Below are 27,978 nucleotides of genomic sequence, written 5' to 3'. Positions count from 1 at the left end.
GATGAATCATAAAAGGAAGGTGGGACACCTTGTGGTTGGAGTACATCTCAGGATGTGAAGTAATAGTCACCTGGACGCCGATTTTCTTTGGGATTGTATATATATCACGAACCTTAAAAAAATAAAAGCAGCTATTTACGATGCTTCCTAAAATGGAGTTAAAATGGGTACTTCTTTTGGGTGAGTGAAATGTTTTACTCTTCACGTGTGTGGGGGATACGTTTGTGAAGTAGGGAAGTTGTATTAGTAGTCAGACAAATGGTTCGTGTTAAAGACGGTGTGAAAAAAATAATTAAAGACTTCTGTAAGCGCGACGATTTCCGTTGTTGGACATAGAAACCAAAGAGCCATAGAAAATGCCTCTTGTCGTGCAACAACACCGACCCATAAGTCAGTGGAGAGTGAAGACCGATTAATAACGATGAATGAGGAAATAGTTGTGAAATAGTGTGCGTGTGATTTTTAAGAAGTTAACCACCTACACAAATCCAGCACATGTTCGCGATCGCTAAAGTCTGGCACCTAGCCTACTCGGATCTTTGCCTGATTTCCCATATTTTTTTTAAAGCTTTTCCTTCATGTCGAATTTTCTACTCGCTTTCAGTTCTGTTCAGGGATGATCTTTAGATCAGGGCGTGAAGATGTCCATCACAAGGACGAATATATTAGCTCTTGTATTATTGATGATTATTTCAGAAAATTATTTTGAATCGTCACATGTCGACAAAGCTTGGGTTTAAACAGTAATATTTCTTCATGACTCTTGTCAGACAAAAAGCAAGTTACAAAAATGCCAGCTTATACAAATATGATCGTATGATTATAGCCGCAAGGTTCAAAGATTGTCTGCCCTACAGGTATAAAAGAGAACAAAATATAGTTTTCGTCAAAGTGCCACTCATTAAGGAAAAAAAAATCAACTAGTATAGGTGAAAGCTGCAATTATACAAACATTAAAATGCAATATATTGACTTTAATTAGCAATATCTTACCATACATTTCAGCTTCTCTGCATAGATTCAGATGAGCAAAATCGATCAACATATTCATTCAACCTCGTAAAAAAATGATTATTTATTCAAGAAATAGAGACGAATATAAGTGTGGTGGTTAATTGGAATGGCCGTTACATTTTAAATTGTGATTACGCGCGTGATAACTAAGATTTTTGTATATTTTCCACAACATGCTTAATCAGATTTAATCAATGCTGTTTGGCTGCATACATATTTAATGATGTTCAGCATTGCTTTGACAGCAACATACGAATATAGTTTATGAGTTATGTTGTATTTTCTTTCTCTTCCCAGGTCTCCTTCTGCCGTCATGTAGTGGATGTGCCTTTGGATATAAATTTGTTAAAAACAAATGTGTTGGTAAATTAACAATTGTGATTCAATTGACTTATAGTGCAAATGTATGATTGTAATGACGTTTTTATGTCTGTTTGTCAGTACAATTTGTGTAAAATTGTTGTGATCTAGTCTATAACTTTGTGATACCATGTTTCCTTCTCTTTTGCAGATGAGGATGAGTGTGCGAAGTTTCCGAGTGTGTGCGACAATAACTCCAAGTGTGTAAATACAGATGGAAGTCACGATTGCATCTGTAATAATGGGTTCGGAAGGATCATCAAATCAGGACCATGTTATGGTATGAGAGAGGATTGTGGGATTGAGGAGGCCACCTTACTTACATGTCTAGTTACAATTATTAATTTAGCACTTTAATCCAAAATGACTTAGAAAACATGGAAGCAGCTTATGATAAAAGACACAATATTTGCAGTTCATCATGCTGACTTGTATAAGCTTAAACTTTATATAATTGTATAATTGAAACTAAAATTGTAATTTATGCCAAATGCTGTCTTTCACTCCTGTCAGATATAGACAAGTATGTTGAAAATAAATGTCCCTGTTGACACTTTGCTGGCATTTTCAGGACCCTAAATGAGAAAGTCACACATTTTCAAGAAAGGTTAACTAGTGTTTCCGACAATTCAAAATCAAAATGGGTCAAATTGACCCGCCAACTTAAAATAACACGAACAGCACAGAAAATGTTCTCTCACTCATCTTTTCTCTCTCACAGACATTAATGAGTGTAAAGATCCAGATGTTTGCGGCACAAACGCAGATTGCAAAAATCATCCAGGCAGCTTCATCTGCGAATGTCACCCGGGTTACAGTAACTACGGCAACAACCAGTCAAAATGCACCGGTGAGCGTTACAGTAGCAGGGCAAACTATTATTCGCTTTATTTTAGATGCACCGATGCAGTTATTAGGTTGTTCTTATAGACGTTGGTGAGTTTTAGATATTGACTTATTTTGATCTTTGCTGTTGTTATGCACAGAAATGGACTGTGATCAGTTTAAACCTCAGCCTGATGCAGAACACACACCGGATAAGGTAGAATGTGTACTTATTATGATTGTTATAATTAGGTGTTCAAGCATGAAGTGCTGAAAACCTATTGTAATTGCTATTTGAAAAAAAAAAATCCCCTAAAACGCATCATGCACCCCAAAACCGTAAGGCCCAGAGACTTGAAACTCGGCCAGATGGTAGGCCACACTTTTGGGGAGAACCTATCAGAGTATGACCCCGATTGGCGCATAGGTGGCGCTACAGCAACCAAAAGTACTAAATCTTGGGAGTCTTGGGCTATTTTGGCCGTTTTTTGAGTACTTTTATTTTTTATTTATTTTTTTTCGACATAAACAAATGTTTACCATACCAATGTTTGGTATAATTTTTTTCAGCACAACTTAACCTATATGACCAGACAATTAGTTTTTCACTTTGATGGACTGTATCAACACACTGGACCCAAAATCACACAAAAAAACACAAAATCCGAATAGAAAAATTATAGCTTTTCTACTACAAAAAACACAAACATGCTCAATGAAGCATTTTAAAAGGTTTAAAATGTAAACACAAGATGTAAATGTCAACATATACAGATGCAATTCAGATATAATGAAGCTATATACAAAAAACATATTTACAAAAAAAAAGCAGGTGTAGCCATAGGCTTTTTTTCTTTCTTTTTAGCTCAGCCACTTATTGCCAAAAATGTTGTGCACACAATTATTCAGAGAGCTAAAAGGCCTTGCATTCCCAGAGTATGAGGGTTACCAAATAGTGCAAATACAACATAGAAAATGTAAAATTGAGATAAAATTAAACTATATACAGCAAAAAGCAGGTGTGGCAATAGGTGTTTTTTCTTTTCTTTTTTGCTTAGAAACTCTACAAAACACTTCATGTACAATTACACAGATATCTACATTACAGGGCTTTCATTCCTTGGGGAAGAGGGGTTCCTCAATAGTGCAAATATACCATACAAAAGGTACAATTAACACAAAATCAAACAATACATACAACTACTTACAACAAATATCAGGTGTTTTTTATTATTTATTTTTTTATCTGTGCCACTCCTCAAAACAGTTTTATCTAAATCTACTCCTAAACTACCTAAACTACTCCTAAACTATCTACACTACTAAACTACTCACAAAATCTACTCAAACTCTTCCAAAAACTAGCAATAATATCTCTCTCTATATATATAAAGTATATATGTCTCTCTTTGTCAACTCCGTAAATCCTCTGCCTTTCAATTTAGCTTCTTTGCTCAGTTGGCTCCTCCTCCATTCCCTAAAACGTGCAGCCTGATCAGTCAGCAGATTCACACATTTTTCTCCGTTTGGTTTTATGACAAAAACCGACGAAGTTATTAGAATAAATGCAACGTCGGTCGCATCACATCTGGCATTCTTTTTCGAACGCGTCAGTATTTTTTTAGTACGTTTAAATTATCATATCTCCGTTTTTACTTGGTCTATCAACGCAAAACTAAAAGTAAAATAGAATGTCAAGCCAGCACTTTCGAAAGAAGTGGACGACAGCGCTCAACGTGACTTTGTTTTTATGCTTTGACGTCTTAAACTGGTCATGTAACTTGATCACTCCGGCGTGATCGGCGACCCCGAAGAGTTAAGCAAAAAAAAAAAAAGTTATGTTGGATTTTGTCCAAAACCTACTTTTGCGAACTAGTCCCTGGTTTTTCGCCCGATCGGAACCAGACCAGTCTAGGACAATTCTCTGGACTCTCTAGATCAATAATTATTGAAAAAAAAGTTGAACTTTTTCATTTGGTTAGCTGTAACAGGGTCATTTAAAAAAAATGGGCGTGTCAAAATACACTCAAATGCCTATAAATCATAAATAAAAAATCAGAACTTCACAAAAATTGGTGAGCATATGTGTCATAACATGGTGAAGAAGCATGCAAAGTTTCATTGAGATCGGACCATAGGTGGCGCTATAACTGTTAAAAAGCTTCAAAACCATATATTTCCCATTGTAAATTGCCTGTATTAGCTGTAAATGGTCTTTTCCATCTACAATCATATAATGTTCATATCATAATGTTTAAAACCATCTTAAATCATTATGGAATGTGGCATATCATGGTAAATCATCCTATAACATGGTAAATCAAGGTAAACTAAGATAAATCATACTAGAACTTGGTATATCATGGTAAACTATGGTAAAGCATGCTAGATTCATGGTAAATCATACTGGAACATGGTAAATCATGAAAAATCACACTAAAATTTGGTATATCATGGTAAATCATGCTAAAACAAGGTCTATTCCATCTATGATGTCAGTGGTTAAATGCTTGCTAGATAAAACTTAATGTCTTTTGATGCTTTTGAGCTTAACTGCCTTAACTGTTTGAACACCGATAAATGCTGCTTGCAGCTTTAATTTTATTAGGGCCCAAGCCTTGAAAAGGTGAAGGCCCTATTGTTTTCCTTAGGAAAATTATTATTTTACTACCTTTTTGGCACTTTTGGGGCCCTTAACGTGCTCGAAAACTCTTGAAACTTTGCACCCGGGTCAGAACCCGCAGCCATCAGGGCCGGGCTGAAGCTGGTACCGGGCGTGGCAGGGGGGCTCGACAGCGCCCCCTGGAACGGGGTCCCGAAAACTTGGTCCATAAATCAAACACGCTTGCATGTAATATGAAACTCGGTACACTTATAGATCTCATCGGGGCGAACAACTTTCGTGCTCTAAGTTTTACGCCAGCCCAACAGGAAGTCGGCTATTTAGGGTTGTTTGGAAAACGCATGCAATGGAATTTAAAGTACTCCTCCTAGAGAATTGATCGAGATGCCACGAAACTTGGTCAGCGTGAAGTCAAGACATTGAGGATGAAAAATTGCCTGGGGATTTTTTATATCTCGAACGGTTTGGCCGTGGCAGTGAAACAGAAAGTGTGTTATAACTTCAGCATACATTAACTGACCTTGATGAAACTTCAGCAGTGTGTTCGCTGTAAGAGGCCGATCACATGTATGTGACTATTGTGAGTCAAAGTTATAGTGCCACCAACTGGCAGCAGGAAGTGTGTCACTTTCAAAATGCTTTGAAATCACCCTCTAATTTTTACCTGATTTGCTTCAAAATTTATGTGTATAATGTAAACACACGCCAGATGTAGGCCTGTGAAAGGATTATTGATATCTTAGATACTGTTGCTGTGGCAACAAATCAATCTTTAATATTCTTGTTTGATGCTTTCGAGACTCTTAGCATGCTTGAAATTGCATGAAACTCGACAGACGCATCACATTTATTAGCCAGTAGACATGTGCAAAGTTTCAGAAACGGGCGTGGTGAGGGCTCAGTAGCGCCACCTTTAGTCAAAAATGGGGGGGTTAGTTTTATCTACAGTAACAAAACTCAGTACGTATATTGTACTCATCAAGCCGGATAACTTTCTAATTTACAGTCATTAGCTCGGACCAACAGAAAGTCAGATATTTTGATTTGAATGTGGTCATTCTCTCTCTGAGCCTACGTCTCTGTGTCTGTGCCTGTGTGTGTGTGTGTGTGTGTGTGTGTGTGTGTGTGTAGGGGGAGGGGGGCTAGATTAGCCATTTCACTGCTGTGTGGTTTGGCCTGCATTAAAAAAGAAAATAAATGTCTTAAGCCTTGTATTTTTTAAATAAGTTTTTTTTTATAAAGTAAAGGCATATAACCAGTTTAATTGTAGTGCATTGACAATAGTTTTATATAATTAGTTTATTAATTAAATTAACTTGGTCCATAAACTTGGTCTGAAAATTTGGTCCAAACACACTTGCATGTAATAATATGAAACTGGGTACACATATAGATCTCATCGGGCCAAACTACTTTAAGCCAGCCCAACAGGAAGTCGGCTATTTTGGTCTGAATGTGGATGTTTTGCAAAATCGGCCTCTACATTTTTACTCACTCCTCTTAAGTGGTTTATTTTATTCCCACCAAACTTTTTCAACATGATGAAAATACATTAAAGATGCTAAATTGTCAACGGATATTGAATATCTCAAACGGTTTTGCTATGGCGAGGGATTATGTCAAAAAAGGAATCAGGAAACGTCTCATATCTTCTAAAAATGTAATTATACACCATTTATTTTTATATAAAATTATACAAATATTAGAACTAAACTAGTTTTATTCTATTTTTTCAATTCAAATTGTATGAAAAAGTTTAAAACAGGCTATTTAGTGCTATTTGTTTAAACAAAAACAAAAAATCATACATAGGGCTATACTTCCCTCTTGTATCCAAAATGATATAAACATAGTACATAAAACTTTTTTTACCAGGTATGGCTATTGTATTTATATATAAATATATTAGGCATGTGGCTGTGAGGATATTTTCCCACCGGTTAATCGACGTGTGACACCAGCTTGGGCTTTTAAATCGCTAATATAAAAGTGAAAGTAAAGGCACTTTTACACAAAATATTCCGTCATCATCTTTTCAGTCAGCTCTTCAAATGAAATTTGACTCCTGTTGCTGATCTTTGCTGCAAGATTACAAATAATTTATTTCTGTATAAAATAACACTCTGACTAAAAATACATTTGATGCTTCTTTTTTAATCAATGTAGAATGTGTAACTTAAAAATAAACAGATTAGTGCTCTGTTTGAGGACAATCCTGTGAGGGGAGGGGAGGGTGATTTCTCTGTTGGGTGAGAATTAATTTAAATTATTGTTTTTCAAGGTAGCATTCTAATCAGATAAAGCAAGTAATATTCTCTGTGTGTTTCTATAAATATAATATATATATATATATATATATATTAGGGGTGGCACGGTTCACAAAACCCACGGTTCGGTTCGTATCACGGTTTTAGGGTCACGGTTTTCGGTTCTGTACGGTTCTTGTTGTTATTTTTTCTTTTAATCTTTAACACTCCAGAAATGTACTTCAGCATATGATATAGGGTATAGCTTAATTATCCACAATTCAGGATACAGTATTAAAAAAAAAATGTATATCATGTAATCATGCACAAACTGAATTTGACTTGACTTTAAGCACATTATTGAGACCATCTCTGAGGAAAGCTAGGTGACATTTTGATACAGCAAGAGAGAAGACATTGATGAAATGCTTTTGTTTATTTGGCAAAACAGGAGAATGTGTATTGCTAATATATATATTTGTTATATACCGTAAAACTTCAAATAATAGCGGAGTCCCAAATAGACGCCTGTCTCTTTTACTCGCCTGGTGTGGCTGCAGGTGAGGTGAGACTTTCAAGTGGAGCATTTGGTTATTTTTAGAGATTAGAGACTCAATGAACAACATCTCAACACTAAATTATAAAGGCCTGTCTCATATAGACGCCTGTCTCAAATACAAGCCGGTGCAGTTCGACGATTTGGGAAAATAAAAGCCCGGGCTATTATTTGAAGTTTTACGCTATATCTATCTATCTATACATCTATATCTATATCTATCTATATCTATATCTATATATATATATATATATAGCTACGAGCAGCGATTACAGGCCCAAGACGGTGGCACCGCAACCCCGGTTATAGCGCCACCAACTGGCAGCATGAAGTGTGTTTCTTTCAAAATACTTTGAAATCACCCTCTTATTTTTACCTGATTTGCTTCAAACTTCACTACTATAAGGTAAACACACGGCAGATGTAGACCTGGATGTAGACCTGACCTTTCAGAAGGTTGCTCACGCATACTTTGAGGTGCCACCGGCTTTTTATATATATATATATATATATTTATATATATAAATATAGCTGCGAGCAGCGATGAAGGGCCAAAGCCGGCGGTACCGCCACCCCGGTGCCTTTAGGTAACTAAAGGCACCAGGGTTGCGGTGCCACCGGCTTCGGCCCGTAATCGCTGCTCGCAGCTATATTTATTATTATTATTATTATTCACAGCAAACATGCTTTATAAAGGTTATGTAAATGTTAGGATAAATTGTTCTTAAAAACACGTTATAGAATGCTTTTATAACTTTAACATAAGGTTGAGAAAAAAAGTTCTCATAGTTTTGACAGAAAATGTTCATAGAACAAAGTCCCTTATGGTGTTATTTATATTTGTGGATGTTAACATTTACATTCTTGGAATATTACCAACAACAACAAAAACCATTACAGCAAAAGACAATAAAAGGCTAGGAGAATGTTGTATTAACACTATCAAAACCTTGAAAATGATGGTCTAATCATGATAATAAAATTGGACATTTTAATGATTCAGAAACCTTGCAACTTGAAACCTTTCTTGGTTCCCACAAAGATCATTATACTCTGTTATCTGTTTGTCTTTTAGTTGAAGCATTTGATGTCACTGTTGAAGAACAACTGTGAGTCTCTGAATGATCCGCAGGGAAAACATTTCACCGGGAAGGAGTTACTCAAGGTTAAACACACACTGCAAGATTTTTTCTCATAGTAGTTTGTGTACATGCTTTGATGAATTTCACTGATTTATTTCACAGAACTTGTGCAATTCCACCGATGATGTGCTGTCCGATGGAAACATCGCTGATGGCGAGACGTTGAGTCAGTTTCTGGACGCGGTCGAGAACAGCATGCGTCTGATTGGACCTCAGCTTAAAGAGCCTGTGACCAGGATGGAGACGCACAACACCTGTGAGACACAAACATTTATTCATGAAACATGCTGTGTGTTTAATTAAGATTGTTTAATTAAGCAGTTCAGTCTGATCATGTGATTCACAGTCGCTGAGGTTGCAGTCAAGCGGGGTCAGGCTCCGCCCAGTGGGCGTGTCACTCTGAGAACAGACTCCGCCCTCTTCAACACCAGCTGGGAAACAGTTGTAGGGAAATCATATCCAGGTACAAATACACACATGCACATATATGTACTTATGAAAGCATCAGTGCATTCAAGACCAGATGTAAACACACATGCACTATATTGCCAAAGGTTTTGGGACGCCTCCTGATCTGACGACCATTCCTGATCTGTAGAGTTTAACACGGAGTTGGCCCACCCTTTGCAGCTATAACAGCTTCAACTCTTCTGGGAAAGCTTTCCACAAGGTGTAGGAGTGTGTTTTTGGACCATTCTTTTTGACCATTCTTCTAGAAGTGCATTTGTGAGGTCTGGCACTGATGTTGGACGAGAAGGCCTGGCTTGCTAGCCTGGTCCCACCAGACTCTCGTACATTTCATTTAATTTGTACATAGAGTCTGGCACCGCTCCATTAACAAGCGTTAACTTCCTTGTAGGCGGGTACTCTATTGAAGTCTAAAACTATTGGATCTGCCCAGAGTCACTCTGGATCTGCCATAACCAATCGCTAACGTTTGGTTGTGACGTATGCCTAGCGTTCGCCTTAGCCAACTCATTCACCACTAACGGAGCGAGCTGGAAAATCAAACTTTTCCCAAACCCCGTGGGGAGGAGGGCCACAACATCATGGCCACCGACAAAACTAAGCAAAGATTGTTCTTGCTCCGGCTTTAACTTCTGGATATTCGGCAGCATTGCCACAACGGACCGAATGGCTTCGCTCGCATCTTTCTCCGCTGCCATTACTGAACTACAACTCAAAATAACGCACGACATCAGCGTCATCGTTCTCAGCCACTCCCTCTGTTCGCTGATTGGCCTGGTAAAAAATTGATCGGAGAAAACCAAAGACTACAGCACAATCCCAGAGGTAGTACTGAAGGAAAATGAAAATCGAGCGGAAGTACGTAGGCTACTGGCTTGCAGTATTCATCCAAAAGGTGTTCTATCGGGTTGAGGTCAGGACTCTATGCAGGCCAGTCTAGTTCCTCCACACCACACTCCTCATCCATGTGTTTATGGACCTTGCTTTGTGCACTATTGTGCAGTCAAGTTGAAACAGGAACATCCCCAAACTGTTCCCACAAAGTTGGGAGCATGAAATTGTCCAAAATGTCTTGGTATGCTGAAGCATTAAGAGTTCCTTTCACTGGAACTAAGAGGCCAAATCCAACCCCTGAAAAACAACCCCACACCATAATCCCCCCTCCACCAAACTTAACACTTGGCAAAATGCAGTCAGGCAAGTACCATTCTTCTGGCAACCGCCAAACGCAGACTCGTCCATCGGATTGCCAGACAGAGAAGCGTGATTGGTCACTCCAGAGAACTCGTCTACACTGCTCTAGAGTCCAGTGGAGGCGTGCTTTACACCAGTGTTTCTCAACCATTCTATAGGGGGTGGCGAGACTTTCTGTGTTCTCTGTGTTACACCGGCACAGCCAATAATTGTGCTTCACAAAAGGCTCATTGCAACAGGCTACGTTTACATGCAACCAAATAATTCGTTAGTAAACGCATTGACGGTTCAATCGGACTGAAAAGCCTTCATATAAACACCTTAATCGATCGGGAAACTCTGTATATTCGTGCAGTGTGCGCATGTCAAAAAATCTATTCGCATTTGAAGCTTGTGACATATAAACGCACACATCAACCCGATCACGTTTAGCATTCATGTAAACACTACATTCAGATTCATAAATCGGAATAAATTCAGTCCGACTGACACAAAAGTTGTTCATGTAAATGTAGCCCGTCCTCCAACGAATCGTATTTTCGAATGTCGTACGTTGGATCATTATTGGCGTAACCTTCTAACGCTGTTTTTCAACTGTCCTGGCTATCACAATAATTTATTATTGCCACAAACGGCTCTTATTGGACAAGGTCCTACTCTCTTTACGTAATGTTACACACACTAGCCATATTGCTATGCCAGACCTATTATACTGTATGCAACCACAAAAACAAAAAGCAATAGCCTGCAACAGTTAGTTTTTGTTGGACACTACGAGTCGCACTTTTCCAAATTCCACTGCGTCTGGATATGATCATTTCAGAGTGGCAGTCTCAAGTGTCACATTAACGCGAGTAAAAAAAAAAATCAGTTTGCCTCATAGTCTGCCTAATTATTGAAAATATTTGTGTGTTTTCGTGAAATTAATTATAATAAGCATATAGGCCTACGGTGTAGTCTAGGTCTAAAGAGGCATTTCAGTTAGACTATTAATTTATTTCCCGCCTTAATAGTTTGTATGACTGGCATTCAAAAAAAGTGGGTCGCAGTAGGGAAAAGTAGGGCTGGGCAAAAAAATAGATTTTTCGATTAATCGTTTTTTAAAATGTGGTCGATTCAAAATCGATTCTCAACGGCCACGAATCGTTTTTTTCCAAATGCAGGGTTCGAATTTCGGTGCGGGTATTGCACACAATTTTATTAATTCCCGCAGGTCTCCCATTTATAATGTGGGAAATTCACACAAACATTTATTCACTATAGATTGTATGAGTAAATTTAATCCACACAGATTCTAAAATCAAATCAGTCATTTTAAAACTTTCTCTGAGACGCAATTTCACAAACAGCGGGTGTGTTCAGCGGTGCTGCGTCGTCTTCTTTTTTTGTCTCTTTATTTGTATCTTTATTCTATTGTATTTATTTGTGCTACTTTTTTAAATTTAATTCAAAGATTGATATCAAGCTTCCATGTGTTGCATAAACTCTAAGTCTTAACAACAAAATTACCCCATTGTAAAAACAAACATTTAGGTGAGATAAATGTAATAAAAAATTGTCCTAAGTGTACCTAAAGTGTACCTAAAATAAAAAGAGTTTAATATGCAGGTTTGTGGCTCTTAATTTCTTTTTACTAATTAACCACTTGTAAACTTATGTTCACTGTTCTTTTTTTTATATAGGATTTGTATTACATCTATTTTCATTGAGTCGAATCGAGAATCGAAAAAAAAAAAATCGAATCGGGAATCAAAATCGAAATCGAATCGAGAGCTTGCGAATCGAAATTGAATCGAATTTGAACATCTGAATCGATACCCAGCCCTAGGCAAAAGGTTGAGAAACCCTACTTTACACCACTGCATTCCACGCTTTACATTGCACTTGGTGACGTTAGGCTTTGATGCAGCTGCTGGGCCATGAAAACCCATTCCATGAAGCTCTCTACACACTGTTCTTGAGCTAATCTGAAGGCCACACTATGTTTGGAGGTCTGTAGCTATTGACTCTGCGGAAAGTTGGTGACTTCTGCGCACTGTCATTTTAGCATGCTCAGCATGCGCTGACCCCACTCTGTGATTTTACATGGCCTACCACTTCGTGGTTGAGTTGTTATTGTTCCCAATTCCTTCCACTTTGTTATAATACCACTAACAGTTGACCGTGGAATATTTAGTAGTGAGGAAATTTCACGAATGGACTTATTGCACAGGTGGCAACCTATCATGGTACCACGCTTGAATTCACTGAGCTCCTGAGAGCGACCCATTCTTTCACAAATGTTTGAAGAAGCCTCTTTATGCCTAGGTGCTTGATTTGATACAACTGTGGCCATGGAAGTGATCGGAACACCTGAATTCAATGATTTGGAGGGGTGCCCCAATACTTTTGGCAATATAGTGTAGGCCTGTATGTACATATAAAAGCATGAGCGCATTCATGTACAGATTTGAATGTTGTTTTCCTTTAGGTTTTGCGTTTGTGGCATTGGTCAGTTTTAAAGATATGAACTCATCCAGCGATCTGTTGAACAAGATGAGCATATCATCACATGAGCAGGAGAGCAGAGAGAGAAAAATCACTTATCAGCTCAACTCGAAGGTGGTGACGGCCGTCGTCAGTAATCCAGAAACCAAACAGCTGTCTGAGCCGGTGACGCTCATCTTTACACACGAGCAGGTGAAGATGCCGGCCAGCACAACTACTCAGTAACTTCACTGTTAAACAGTTATAAATGAAAAAACTACCACATAAATATATATTCCCCGGTTGAAAATCCAGTTTAATTCATTTTAAGTAGCTGGTTTGTTACTGGTCCAAAATGGTCTACCAGTTTGCATAAACTAATGACCTGCTTAGACCAGCAGAAAACCATCTACCATGTGCCCAAACTTAAGCTGGATTTCCCATCAGGGTTTAAAGAGATTGTTTAATGCTGTTCTAAAGTGCCAGAATGCATTTACACAAGATTTACAACTGCAGAATGAACTTCAAAAATTCAAATGATGACTGAAGACATTCTAAAATGTGACTGTAGAAATGATAAAACACCTACAATGTGCTTCATGTACCTGGTGCTGCTTTTCATTTATGAAGAAGCGAAGTAACGTCAGAGCTGAGAATTGTGAAGACGCCATAGTTCATGCACACACACACACTTTGCAGTTTGCATTAGTTTACAACTTTTCCAAACTTTTCAGGCAGATGTTCAGGTGTTCCTCGTTTCTTAAATGGTTCTTCTCACTTCTTCAGGAGAGGGCGGAGTCTGAGGGCATGGCTTATTCATGTGTGTACTGGAATGAGGCTGAAGGGGCGTGGTCTGGGCAGGGCTGTGAGGAGGCGTGGTCTAACAGCACTCATACAGCGTGTTCCTGCTCTCATCTCAGTAGTTTCGCTGTACTGATGGCCCTTTATCTCATACAGGTACATCTGTGACCCAGAAAAAAATGAGATTTCACACATTTAATTCAGATTTTTAAATAAATTATGATTTTTTTCCCTCTTCCTCTCCTCTAGGAGTCATTTGAGCTGGTGTTGATCACGCGAGTGTGTTTAGTTCTGTCTCTACTCTGTTTATTTCTCTGTATCTTGACGTTCCGGTTCTGCCGCTCCATCCAAGGAACCAGAACCACCATGCATCTTCATCTGAGCGTGTGCCTCTTCATCGCAGACCTCGTCTTCCTCTGCGGGATCTCCAGCACTCACAATCAGGTGTGTATATGGGAGCTTTGAAGTCTAAAAGGTACACTGTAAAAAAGAATTGTTAACTCAACTTAACTTTTTGAGTAATGTTTTTTCACAGATTTAGGTAAGTTGTAATTACTTACAAATTTAGTTACTTGCGCTTACAATTTTTTTTAAATAAGTGAACTTTTTTCCCACTTTTACATTTTTCTTTGAAACCAAATCTTCCGCCATCGTCTTGTCAGTCAACCCGCCTCACTCTCATTATATGATACATTAAATCTGACTCCTGCTGCTGATTTGTGCTGCGAATCATTTGACTAGTTCTCTAACTGAACTTAATTATTTTTATTACTATAAAAAATCAAAACAACGGTGGGGGCGGTGCCGCGGTGGGCAAGTGGTGTGTGGCTGAACACAGTGTAACACAGGTAACACAGACTATCCAGCAAGGCTACATTGTACCCAGCATGCATTGTGGCATGAAACTTTTGATTCTCTCCATTGGTGAGAATCATACACTGATTCTTGATGTCTGTTCAGTGATTCAGTAGTTTAAAGTGTTTAAACAGTAGAGTCATGGGTACAAAAATTGAAAATTAAAAAAAACACCATCCAGATAGATCACTATATGAGTTTATCATTAAAACATAATCATGAACACCTGATCACATTTTCTCTTGGCTTTTGTTTGCTACAACACATGTGCCTTATAAACACACAGTTACAACAGCCAGAGAAAATGTAATGTTTAAAGACCAAGAGCCCAACTAAAGCAAACACTAATCATCATAATGGTGACTTTACACGAAACGTCTAAATCTCTGTTAATTCTCAATAAGACCTTCTGTAGATATCTGACAGAAATAAAGTCAATCTGTTGAGTAATAAGTGAAGCTGGTAATGCAGTTTGTGGAGTTGTTTAATTCTGCTCTGCTGAGATCTTGAGAGATTTAATTGATTTGGTTTTCAATTGATATCTTTCTCTGTCTGACATAAGATTGCTAATTATTTGCATTAAAGATGGGAATGAAAAAAGATGTCTCAATCATTAAGTTAACACAAGGCAAAAAAAGTAATCTTAATTCAATTAAGTTTTATCAACTCACTTGACTTGGATTTAGTTGACATAACTGACACGACTAGGAAATAACAGTTAAATCAACTTAAATAAATCCATTACTTTGACTTTTTTTTTAAAAAGTTGACAACTCAACTTCAATACAAGAAATGTATTGTCAAGTTAACAATCTTAAAGTTTTTTAAGATGACTTGACATTTTTTTTTTTTACATTATGATTCTATAGAGAATCACAAGCAATTAAAACACAATAGTTTATTGTGTTTTTTTCTCTCGGTTTGTCTCAGGTAGGGTGTGCGATTGTGGCCGGGCTGCTTCATTTCTTCTTCTTGTCTGCGTTCTGCTGGATGCTGCTGGAGGGGGTTCAGCTCTACCGGATGGTTGTGCTGGTATTTCACACCACATTAAAACATCTCTACATGTATGCGGCGGGATACGGAGTCCCTCTCGCCATCGTCATTATCTCTGCCATCTCTTATCCACGGGGATACGGCACCGATCGACAGTGAGTGTCTGAACCCACTACTGTTCAGCTGTAGTGTTTGTGTGTGTGTGTGTGTGTGTGTGTGCAGCATCTTTTAGATCTCTGAATCAGTGTTATCTTAGTTATTATTGGAATTTTATTATTGTAAAATAATGAATAGTTTTAGCTTTTGTTAACGATAATAACCCTACTTTGAAATAAATACCACTCTTGCCACCCCAACAATTTTTGTAAAATAAAGTATTAAATAAAAAAAATTAAAGGTGGGGTATGTGATTTGCAAAACGGCCGGCAGATTTTGAAAATACACAACTCATAAGGTCCTACCTACTTCTCCTCCAACGCTGGCTCTGACTCCACCCATTCGAATAACATGGACGCGCAATCAAGCACGAGCGAAAACTCAGATGCCCATACATAGATACAATCGCTCACATTAGCTTCCTCCCCAAACAGGTTGTTTAGCTAGCTAGTTCTACATATGGCTGGGCTATAACGTTAGAACAGCTACAATTCTCGTGCGCATATCGTCAGTAAAGAAAGTTCCCTGATTATTAGTAAATTCTACAAGATAATCGGCTTCTCACCGGTCAAGCAGAAAAAATGCCACAGCCGCATCTGTTGGTAGTCCTTCCTGGTCCTTCAGTTTCCGCCAACGTTGAAAAGCATCGCCTAGAATGACCCTTGTTTTAGACCTTTCTCTTTCGGCCGTTTTGTTCGCAATTGCTCTCTCGAAAATAGATTTCCTTTTCTGTGATGGTGTCTTGTCTGACATTCTCCAGACGGAAGCAACCTTCTCCTTCTCTCTCTCTCTCTCTCTCTCTCTCTCTCTCTCTCTCTCTCTCTCTCTCTCTCTCTCTCTGTACCGGGGTGACTTGCACTTCCTGTGACTGGGTCTCGAGCTTTGAGTATGCGCACGAACGGGACACGCGCGCGAGGGGGTGGGGGGAGTTGGGCATGGTAAGACCGTTTGAGTGACGCATTCTCTGTCCAATGATTCTAGACGGTCTTGAAAATGATTGGCTGGAGTTTTTCGAGTCCTGCCCGTTCCACAGATGATTAAATTGCTTAATTTTCATTTCAGTGCTTCTAATTTTACAGCTAGCAAGTGGGTCAGGAATAGGATTTCAAGTAATTTTGAAAAAATGGTCAAAAAAGAAAATCACATACCCCACCTTTAATAGATAAAAACTAGGGGTGTGAACCTGCACTGGTCTCAAGGTTCGGTTCGATTATGATTATCATGTCATCGATTCAGGTCAATTCAATATCTCGATGCATCGCATCCTCAATTTTCAATTTTACTTAAAAAGTGATGTGTGCGCGCGCATGCGTGTTCGGGAAGTCGCACTGACAGAAACAGTGACATTCCAGTTTAAGTTTCAAAGGAGTAAAGCCTGTTTATGCCATTAAGAAAATTAAATTCTGTCAAATCAATTTTGTTTTAAAGAAATGTCCATTTAAAAGCAGCGCTCATTCATTGTATAATGTTACCCTAGAGATGCGCGCACCAACCGTCGCCGAGTCTGCTGTTGAAGGTGACGATCATCCATTTATAATCACGCGTAACAACACAGAATAATTGTAATTTGACCATCGGGTGCGGATACTTAAATCAGAGAGCATTATGCGGCCGGGTGGATGATCTGTTTTTGACGTTTTGTGACGTTGGAGACGACAAAGCACATACGCGATAAATGACGTCATAAAAGCGTCAGTATATTGTAATCGTTTTTGGTCTATTACTGAACCGATACCGGATCGTCCTCATCTGCATCGAGATGCATCGTAGAAATGATTAATTTCGACACCCCTAATAAAAACCCCATGAATCAAAATGAGAGTTTTTCTTTTTGGTCGATGTTGAACCCATCTAAAAGTTTACTTTTGGCTGATATACACCCTTAAAATTGCAAATGATTTCCTTTTGGCAAAACGGGCCTAACGTTTTGATGATTTGCCTCGTTTGCAAACAAATCATGCAAATCAAGGTAATATTTTAAAAGCTGTTAAAAATGGAGGTCTTTGATATGTGATGCCCCAAAATGGTTAAACGCAGCTCCAAAGAAGCAAAAAGTAAATTAATGTAGATTTCTCAACTCCTCTTTAAGGGGATTAACATTTATGCATTTGGAAGATGCTTTTATCCAAAGTAATGTAAACGTACATTTGTCATAGTGTGATTTTTGGGTGAATTATATTGATTCCAATTAGTCAAGTTCACCCACACCATAAAGTTCATACCCATATTTTAATGTAATACAAGGATATAGTAATACTCGCTACAAAGGGCTCATTCTGAACTAGAACTAAAGATAAACTATTCAAAATGCAAGAGATTCATGTCTTTCTGTCACCGATCAGGTGTATTAATTGAATTCAGATAATAGGAGGCACAAAACTCGCCGCTCATGATGTGACCCTCATAGGCATCATCAACACAAACCACCTGATCTCCAAATCCTGTATCAATAATTCACTGTTAGGCTTCAGAAACTTCATGGTCAAACATCAACTCAGAAGCAGTAAATCCAGATGAATCATTCACAGAGTGACTGAAGACATACAATAATGAGGCCAATGATTTTCCAGTCTCAACATGTTATTATCAGATCATAGACCCGCAGTATGACTGTACTTTCTGCGGAAGAGCGAAGAAGGCCAGCAGGGCATGATGACATCAGGGTATTATCCAAAACTGAAGACGATAAAAAAATTGAAATACTTGAAAAAAACATTTTTATTTTTAGCTAGTAGCAAAGGCCACATTTACAAATACAAATGCAAGAAACAAATTCAAAATGTTAAAAACTAAAATATTTGATCACAGATAACTCAAGTAACACTGGATGAATGGAACCAGCTTGAATACAGTCAAAGGGAATATCAAAGAGATGAATTAGCCACAGGAAGTCGTGTGTGTGTGTGTGTGTGTGTGTTTGTAACCATGTGACTGATTTATCATTCCAGCTGTTGGCTCTCTCTTGATCGTTATTTCATCTTGAGTTTTTTCGCACCCGTCTGCATCATCGTCCTCCTCAACTGTTTCTTCTTCATCCTCACTGTGTGGAAACTGGCAAACAAATTCTCCAGTCTCAATCCAGACCTCTCCAAACTCAAACAGATCAGGTGTGTATGTGTGTGTGTTATTTTACTATCATTCATATACTATTATAGTCATGGCCCTGGGAACTAGAGGTGCTGCGGCGACATGTTTTTATTTTTCCACCTTTATTCTTAAAATTGCTTTAAGGATTATTTTGTTTTTATATGTTGTCGAATGAGCACTTTTGGCCGTTGGATCAACACCATTGGTTCGGAGCGCTGTCAATGCTTTGGCAATGTAAACTGTACCTAGCGCTTTGCCGTTTTTACTGTACCAAATTATAAAACTATTTGAATTGCGATGCAGTTTTTCAAATAGGAGGACGATACATGACTCGACCGCGAAACACGATTCTTTTCATGGTATGTAAACACTCTATTATATGTTTTGAAATATCGCCCTGGTCATACTGAGTCAATATTTATTCTGATTACTTTCTTGTGACTGATCACACCATTATATGTCGCTAGCATGAGTAACTAAATGCTTTTTCTGAGTCAAGATTTGCCTGCAATAATAACGCAAAAACTGACGCTTCAAATCAACATTTAAATGTTATTATTATTATAACATTTAAATGTCTACTTTTATGAAAAGTAGTCTTTAATAATCTCTAAATATATATCCAATGCATGTATGGATTATGTCTGAAAACAATGTTCTCAGCAGCAACTGTTTATAAATGTGTATAGGGCTATACAGCTATTTAGTGGTTACACCATGGTATTACAGATGATAAAAACTGCATAAATTAGAGGTAAATATTTTGTACCCTAAAATCCACTTAAAATACAAAATATTAAATAAATATTATTATTTAACTAATATATATAGCACAAATAGCCTATGTATATTAATTTGCATATAACTCTGTCCTCCATTCATTTGTATGTTCATCAGTAAGTGTTTTTTTCTGGGTGACCCGAACCCGGAAGACTAATTCTCGAGATTTTCCTATGGGGTTTTTCAATTTATGAGTAAACTAAACATAGCCTGCGGTAAACATAGCTTGACGATACTTTACATTTTGTATTGTAAAAACGTCTCGGTTACGTATGTAACCCTCGTTCCCTGAGTAGGGAACGGAGACGTTACGTCGGATGACGACGAATGGGGTTTCGCTTAGAACACCTATCGACTTCGAGTATTACAAAACGAGCCAATGGCAAAGAAATGCCATGGGTCTGCGGAATTTGCATAGCGTATCTCCGCCTTACCTCGTGGGTATAAAAGGAGGACGCCGGCAACAGGCAGATATGTTTCTTCGCTGAGGAGCCAAGACTGAGCTCAGGCGATCCCCGCGGTACAGCGGAAAGTGGCAGGAAGACGTAACGTCTCCGTTCCCTACTCAGGGAACGAGGGTTACATACGTAACCGAGACGTTCCCTTTCGTTGTCACTCCGAGTTACGTCGGATGACGACGAATGGGGTTACCAGTCTAATCACGCCACCTTCTCAGCTGTCTTCCAGTGCCCTGCGTAAATCTGAGATCCCTGTCGTGAGACTGGCACGGACGAAGGACTCCTATTTAGCACAGGAATACCAAGGTACACTGGGGAGCATATCCCAAAGTTTAGGGGAAATATGCAATTACTGCCAACCCAGAGGGGGGGACTTAGAGAATACACATATGACCCGAAGGAGACATATGGAGAACACTGGGGTGTCCAGCCGCAGGTGGAATATTTCAACCCCAGGGGTGGCAAGGTGGCTTGCCAAGGGAAAGACACATGCTCAAAGAAGCTTCCAGTGGAAATACACATGTGGGGGTCGCTCAGACGAGGGACCATGCACACGGGAGGCACCTAGCCGACACGCAGGCAATAGACACTGGCGCCGACGTCAGGAGTGCTGGAGGAGCTCAGGGCTTTCGGGGAAGCTCACCTGAGGAGAATATCGCACGTATCCAGTCCGTGGAGTGGAATGGCGAGCAAGCGAAGACACCTGAGCGGGTCCGGTACTAGCTGGTTGAAGCGAGTACACGAGAGGACACTGGCTCCACTCGGAGATTAAAGAATCTGGAGAATGTGTTAGGTGTCGCCCAGCCTGCAGCTCTGCAGATGTCTGTTAGCGAGGCGCCATGAGCTAGAGCCCAAGAGGATGCCACACTCCGGGTGGAGTGGGCAGTCACACCAAGGGGGCACGGTCGGAACGGAGAATGCGTGCAGGTCCCCTACCCTCTTGATGGAGGCCAGTGCAACCAGGAGCGCTGTCTTCATAGACAGGAATTTAAGCTCGACTGATTGCAGGGGCTCAGATGGAGCACTCTTCAGGGCAGTTAGAACCACTGAGAGGTCCGAAGAGGGAACGAGAGGAGGGGGGCGGATTTAGTCTCCTCGCTCCTCTCAGGAACCTGATAACCAGGTCGTGCTTCCCCACCGACTTACCTTCGATGAGGTCATGGTGTGCGGCAATAGCGGCAACGTAGACCTTCAGAGTGGAGGGAGACAGCCTTCGCTCCAGCCCCTGTTGAAGGAAGGAAGGCAAAACGCTGATCGAGCATCTCCGGGGGTCTTCTCGGTGAGAAGAGCACCAGCTGACGGAAGAGGTTCCACTTCAACGCATAGACGTGTCACGTGGACGACGCCCTAGCGGAAGTGATGGTAGCCACCACCGCTGGTGGTAGGGTACTCAAACTTGCCTCGTCCCATCGAGGAGCCACACGTGGAGGTTCCAGAGATCGGGACGAGGGTGCCATAGGTGGCCCCGTCCCTGAGGAAGAAGGTTCTTCCTCAGAGGGATCGGCCAGGGAGGTGCTGTCGCGAGGAGTACTAGTTCGGAGAACCAGGTCTGGGCGAGCCAGTACGGCGCGACCAGAATGACCTGCTCCGCGTCCTCCCTGACCTTGCGCAAAGTCTGCGCAAGAAGGCTCACTGGGGGAAACGCATACTTGCGGCCCTGCGGCCAGCTGTGCGCCAGAGCATCCGTGCCGAGCATGCCCTCGGTCAGGGAATAAAACTGGGCGCAATGGGTCGAGTCGTGGGAGGCAAACAGATCTATCTGTGCGTCCCCGAACTGGTCCCAAATCAGCTGAACCGACTGGGGATGGAGTCGCCAATCTCCCGGGAGGGGCTGAAGCCGTGAGAGCTCGTCGGCTGCACAGTTCAGGGCTCCGGGGATATAAATGGCATGAAGCGACCTCAGATGCTTCTGACTCCATATGAGGAGGTGGCGGGCGAGTTGCGACATACGGCGGGAGCGTAGACCACCTTGATGGTTGATGTACGCTACAGAGGCGGTATAGTCTGAACGGACTAGTACGTGTTGGTTCTTGAGCACGGCCCGGAAGCGGCGCAAAGCAAGACGTACGGCCAGCAACTCGAGGCAATTGACGTGCCAGAGGCGTCGGGGTCCTGTCCAGGAGCCCGCGGCAGCACGTCCATTGCACATGGCACCCCACCCCGTGGAGGAGGCATCTGTCGTTACAACAACATGCCGCGAAGCTTGTTCCAGGGGCACTCGGCCCGTAGAAAACTGAGGTTCGACCACGGGGTGAAGGTCTGACGGCAGGTCGGAGTAACTGGTACTCGGAGGGTGCCGTGTTGCCATGCCCACCTCGGGACTCGGTCGCGGAGCCAAACCTGAAGCGGTCTCATATGAAGCAATCTGAGCGGCGAACCCCGGCTGCAGATGCCATATGCCCCAGGAGCCTCTGAAGAAACTTCAGTGGAACCGCACTCTTGCGCTTGATAGTCTCAGGCAAGTCAGCAATGGCTGAGTGGAGAAGGCGACCAAGTCCATACCGAGAAAAGAGCTCCTCTGCACGGGGCAAAGTTTACTCCTTCCCCGGTTGACCCGAAGGCCCAGACGAGCTAGGTGCCGGAGCGCTGGGTCCCTGTATTCGCAAACCTGGTCTCAGGAGTGAGCTTAAGACAGCCAGTCACCGAGATAGTTCAGGATGCGAACCCCGTGTTCCCATGGAGGAACAAAGGCAGCCTCAACAACCTTGTGAAGGCGCGAAGAGACAGGGCTAGCCCGAATGGGAAAACAGCGTACTGATATGCGCGCGCCCTGACAGCAAACTGTAGGTATGGTCTGAGTCGAGGGAGAACGGAGACATAAAAGTAGGCGTCCTTCAGGTCGATCGCTGCAAACCAATCCTGTGGCCGCACACATCCAGAAATGCGTTTGGCCAGGAGCATCTTGAACGGCAGCCTGTGAAGGGAGCGGTTCGGACCAGGATTGGCCCTAACCCACCAGACTTCTCCGGGGCAATGAGGTAGGGGCTGTACCCCCGGACCTCCTTTCGGCTGGAGGGACAGTCTCAATCGCACCCTTCGCCAGTAGGGTAGCAACCTCCGCTCTCATGATAGGGCATAGCCATCGACCAAAGTGGAGCGGACTCCCCTGAAGTGGGGAGGAGACCGTGCGAACTGAATCGCATAGCCGAGCCGATGGTTCGCGCAACCCAGCGGAACAGAAGGGAAGCTCTAGGCAGGCTCCCAACTGTGCCAGCGGCGTCGAGAACCACAGACGTCCCCCCGGTGGTGCAGCGAAGCGGAATGACCGGCCCAGACGTGGACTGCATAGCGGCCCGGTGTGGGGGCAAGGTCAAAACCGCAAAACCGTGGTCAAACCAAGGTCAAAACCGTGGGAGCCGTGGGGGGGCGCCTTCGGCGGTGGGCAGACCGAGGGACCTGGGCGGACGGCGGGGCCGTCGGGACAGAATCAACGTCAGTCTGCTCATGAGCGGCTGAGAGCTGTTGGTCAAGCCCTCAACCGCACAGAGGCCGACCTGGGAGCAGAATGGTGGGCCACAGAATGGTGAGCATCACCTGACCCAGGGAGCGTACGGCCACTTTCGTCGCTCGGAGAGCAAGGTAAGTGACGGCACGCAGCTCAGTGAAGAGCCCTGGGTCAGTCTTGCCCTCGAGCAGGTCCATGAGCATCTGGGTCAGGTGGACCAGCAGAATGACCATGACATGCAGTGAGGCGGCTGCCAGTCCCGTGGCACTATAGGATCTCGCCACAAGCGTAGACGAAAAACTACAGGCCACGGGCGGGTGCTTAGGATTGCGCCGAGAAGAAGCACTCTGAGGACACATAGCATCGCAACAGAGCGTTCAGCCGGGGGAACCCCTGTGTACCCAAGGGCAGCGGCCCCATCGAGGGGAGGAAAGGCGGATGAGATCAGCGAGCGGTCCTGAGAAGACAAGGGGGTCTTCTAGGACTTCGAGATCTCATCATGCACGTCCGGGTAGAGAGGTATTGGGGTTTGCCGCGGACGAGGGTCGGTGGCCTTACCCAAAACCAATCGTCCCAGGAAAGCATGGCCGTCATCTCCGGATCAGACTCAGGCACAGCCGTATGCACACCGGAAGGTGGCAGCTGTGACGAGCCCTCACTTCCAGAAGACTCAAGCCCACCTAGTGATGCTGCAACAGACATGGCATCTTCCTCTGTAGCTTCAACTGAAACACGCGGGCCACCAGAGGGTAGACTCGCGGGAATCAGCAGTTCACTAGCGGGCACCGTCATTGAAGAGGGGGGCTGGGGTCACGGACACATAGTCGGCGCCTTGTTCCAGACCGTAACCCTCAGGTCACCCTGGCCACCAGCCGAAGATCGGGGGGTGGATGAGGGGACTCTCACTCTTGCGAGTTCACCGAGTCTCGACCTATATATGATGCGATGATCACGTTCCCTTGCGAGAACATGAGTCACCCACGAGCGCTGTTCAAGCATGATCAAACACACTAGACAGCGCTCGTGCCCATCAGAGTCCGATACCAGTCCGCTGCAACTAGAAATGCACGGGCGAGCCGTCTTTAAAAAGACGTGCCGCGTGCGAGCTCTTTTATGAGAGGAGAGAAAAAAACTCCGCGATGTTGAAGCGCACAGGGAGACACACACACACTGGCAGATTACTGCACAGATCAGCAGGCACTGTGAGCTCGCTGCAGATCGCCGTCACACCAACACCGGAGAGAGAAGATCGTCTCGTAGAGCGAAGTCAGAGATGACTGTGGAGTGAAGAAATGCTCTTGGCTCCGAAGCGAAAACATATCTGCCTGTTGCCGGCGTCCTCCTTTTATACCCACGAGGTAAGGCGGAGATACGCTATGCAAATTCCGCAGACCCATGGCATTTCTTTGCAATTGGCTCGTTTTGTAATACTCGAAGTCGATAGGTGTTCTAAGCGAAACCCCATTCGTCGTCATCCGACGTAACTCGGAGTGACAACGAAAGGGAACATACGTTTTCAGTAGTGAAAGAAATCAATGTTTTCGCTATGGGTGTGTGTAATTTACGTTGTAGAACAAAATGTCAAAGTCGTCAAGTTATTTTACCACAGGCTTTGTTTTACTCATATATTGAAAAACCTCATCTCGAAGGGAACCCACAACATTAAGCCCTGTCCGCAGCGCCCTCCCCCCCTTAGTTTTATCTCAGTGGCTTTGATACATTATATTCGTTGTGTGTTTCTCTGTAGGAGTTTCACGATGACCGCAGTGGCTCAGGTGTGTGTTCTCGGCGGGACGTGGGTCTTTGGCTTCTTCCTCTTCCAGGAGAACGGGACTGAAGTCATGTTGTACCTCTTCACCATCCTCAACAGCCTCCAGGGGGCGCTCATCTTCATCATGCACTGCCTACTGTCCAAACCGGTACTTACACACACCATGACAGCACAAAACACATGATGAATGGGCTTCAACACACTGAAGGTTTGGTAACAGTGGTTTGTTTCAGTCACATCTCGCAGGACTTCAACAGTTTAAAGTGACAGTTCACCTAAACTCAAAATTCAGACATTATTTAGTCACCCTTGCGTTGTTCATTTGCCCTTGTTTGTTTTTCGGACCACAAAAAGAGAGATTTTGAAAAATACAGCTTGTGCTCATCTGTATAATTGCAGTGAATAGTGACCTTATTTACGTTTTAAAAAAGGATGCAAAATTATCACAGAAATCCCATGATTCATACCATATATACTTATTGTTCTGAATTAGTGGTTGATCGATATACAGTACCGGTTTTGGAAACATTACCATTTTTAATGTTTTTGAAAGAAAGTCTCTTAGCCTTTTTAAGCCTGCATTTATTTGATCAAAAATACAGAAAAAAATAGTAATATTGTAAAATATGATTACAATTTAAAATAAAGGTTTTCTATTTTAATACACTTTAAAATATAATTTATTTTTGTGATGCAAAGCTGAATTTTGATCATTACTCCAGTCTTCAGTGTCACATGATCTTTCAGAAATCATTCAAATACTTTTTTTCATAGTGATTAATTTTACAATTAATTTATTCTAATTTAGTAAGTATGTAACATAAATCTGAATTTCACTGCAGTAATTATGCATACATTTAATTGTGTAATATCATATCGACCACAAGGGTTCGATCATAAACAGACGGTAATTTATTGTTTAGTCAGTTAGTTTTTATCAATTATTTTGGCTGTTTTGTCGCCCCCTTCAGGTCAGGGCGGAGTATCACAAACTGTTTATCCGAATGTGTCCACAAAGGAAGAAAGCAGAATACAGTACCAGCCAGTCCAACAGCAGTCAGGTACGTCAAGCCCAAAGTATACTTCAGCTTTTACTCGTATGCGAGGGTCCGCGTACAGTTTACGTGATGCAAATTTCGTCACCAGAATAGTATGTGCGCCGCCCATTTTTGGGAAGTTGCACATGCGCACTGAATGTGTTTTGCACACTCGTCAGTTGTTCCACAAGGTGGCAGCACTGTCTCGGGCCGTTGTTTCACAGTAGAAAACGAAACTAAAGAGATGGAACAACAACAACAGGCGCCCGCATTGACAAGCGCTTGTGTGAGAGAGCCGTGACTTTAGTTTAAAAGAATACAAAGACATTTTTATTGGTCATAACTTCTGGAGAAAAATGATTGCAGACACTGAACAAAGATGAAACTTTCTAGAGCGATTGTTGACCGCCTGCGTTTATGCACCCTAACAAACGGAGTATACTTTGAAAGGCTACGCATTCAACTCTACGCATACGCTAGTGTACGTGTAAAAGTATATTTTGGGCTTTAAGTCAGTGTGTTTGAGTGTTTTAAAGCAGTGTTTGCGTCTTCAGCTTCTTCATTCTTCCTTTGACTTTCACAGAAGCCTCTGCGGAGCGACAACAGCACTGGAGAGTCACAGATATAAAGTGCTAATGGTTTTTTACAAACTCTGGAACACAAGTCACTTTCAACGACAAACGAAGACCTTCAGTTCAACGTTTCCAGTCAGAAAATCTTAAAATTGCTTTGCATCCGTCTGTTCAGTCAGAACATTGTACAGAGTATGGCGGCGGCCTGGTCAGTTCAATGCAAAGTAATACATTTTTATTGCAGGATTAACGAATTGTGTATTAGTACGTGTAACATATAATTTGTAATTGTTTAATAAAAGAAAAGCAAATAAATTAAAGCGATATGGTTGTTATGTTCCTGTCAACGGCACGGAAAATGTGTCTATTTTCAATCTGATTTTGCAGCGTTAAATATTGTAGCCAATAACAGAAATTTCTGTTAAAAAATATGACCAATCACAGGTGTTTAAGTTACTGGTAGTGAGAATCTGCAGGGTATCTCTCAAAACGCTGAGCATTGTTTAGCGCAAGTTTACTAAAGTTCTACACATTAATGGCCAAAAAAAAAAATCGAAAGCAAACCGTGAAAAAAGATGACTCCTCTGCCGCCATCTACCGGTTATAGTGGTTATTTAATGTCTTTTTTTAATTTTAAAATAAATGTTTGTTTTTCACCGAGGGTTAGTTTTCCTACATCGGGAAACATTTAGTTTTACAACTGAGGACAATCTTTGAAGTATGAATAAAGAAATGTTGTTTGGTCATCACATTAACAAATAACATTTAAATTGGATAATATTCATACTTTTGAGCTTTGAAGTCCTTGGAAAGTTCTTTATTTTTATAACATTGGTCTATAACTGTCTAATTTGCTGGGTTATGATTAAAGTTATGTGAGATTTATACACTTTTAAGGTGTATTAATGTCACATCTCTAACTGGAGATGGAGTAATCGGTCTGTCATGGGAACAGCTGAAACCAATGACTCCATTAAATTAATAAAATATTTAGGGTGTTTCTGTCTTCGACTTTTCTTTGTTGTTTTTTGTGCAACTGGAGGGTCTTACATTTTATATCATGCAAATTGTAGCTTCTTTCAAAATAATCAATGTTTTATTGCGTTAAAGGGAGATCTTAAAAGATTCA

At 41.5% G+C, this 27,978-nt stretch overlaps 1 protein-coding gene across 1 annotated transcript; it reads left to right on the top strand.

The window, feature by feature from the left end:
• The first annotated feature begins 21 nt into the window (after positions 1 to 21).
• On the top strand, positions 22 to 27,853 carry LOC143706080 (adhesion G protein-coupled receptor E5-like). Its single transcript, XM_077197635.1, has 16 exons — positions 22 to 180; positions 1,312 to 1,377; positions 1,526 to 1,654; positions 2,096 to 2,224; positions 2,361 to 2,416; positions 8,700 to 8,789; positions 8,869 to 9,022; positions 9,113 to 9,229; positions 12,899 to 13,107; positions 13,681 to 13,851; positions 13,945 to 14,139; positions 15,481 to 15,698; positions 18,648 to 18,806; positions 25,217 to 25,388; positions 26,212 to 26,301; positions 26,861 to 27,853. The coding sequence occupies exons 1-16, from the start codon at positions 141 to 143 to the stop codon at positions 26,903 to 26,905; spliced, it is 2,040 nt and encodes a 679-aa protein (XP_077053750.1). The 5' UTR covers positions 22 to 140; the 3' UTR covers positions 26,906 to 27,853.
• The last annotated feature ends 125 nt before the right edge of the window (positions 27,854 to 27,978 follow it).

This window comes from Siphateles boraxobius, unplaced genomic scaffold (assembly GCF_051911475.1).
Source record: "Siphateles boraxobius isolate OS27281-9 unplaced genomic scaffold, OSU_SipBor_1 111, whole genome shotgun sequence".
In the NCBI taxonomy this organism is placed as follows: Eukaryota; Metazoa; Chordata; class Actinopteri; order Cypriniformes; family Leuciscidae; genus Siphateles; species Siphateles boraxobius.
Note: the sequence above shows the minus strand (reverse complement) of the source record. Positions and strands in the feature narration are given on the sequence as shown.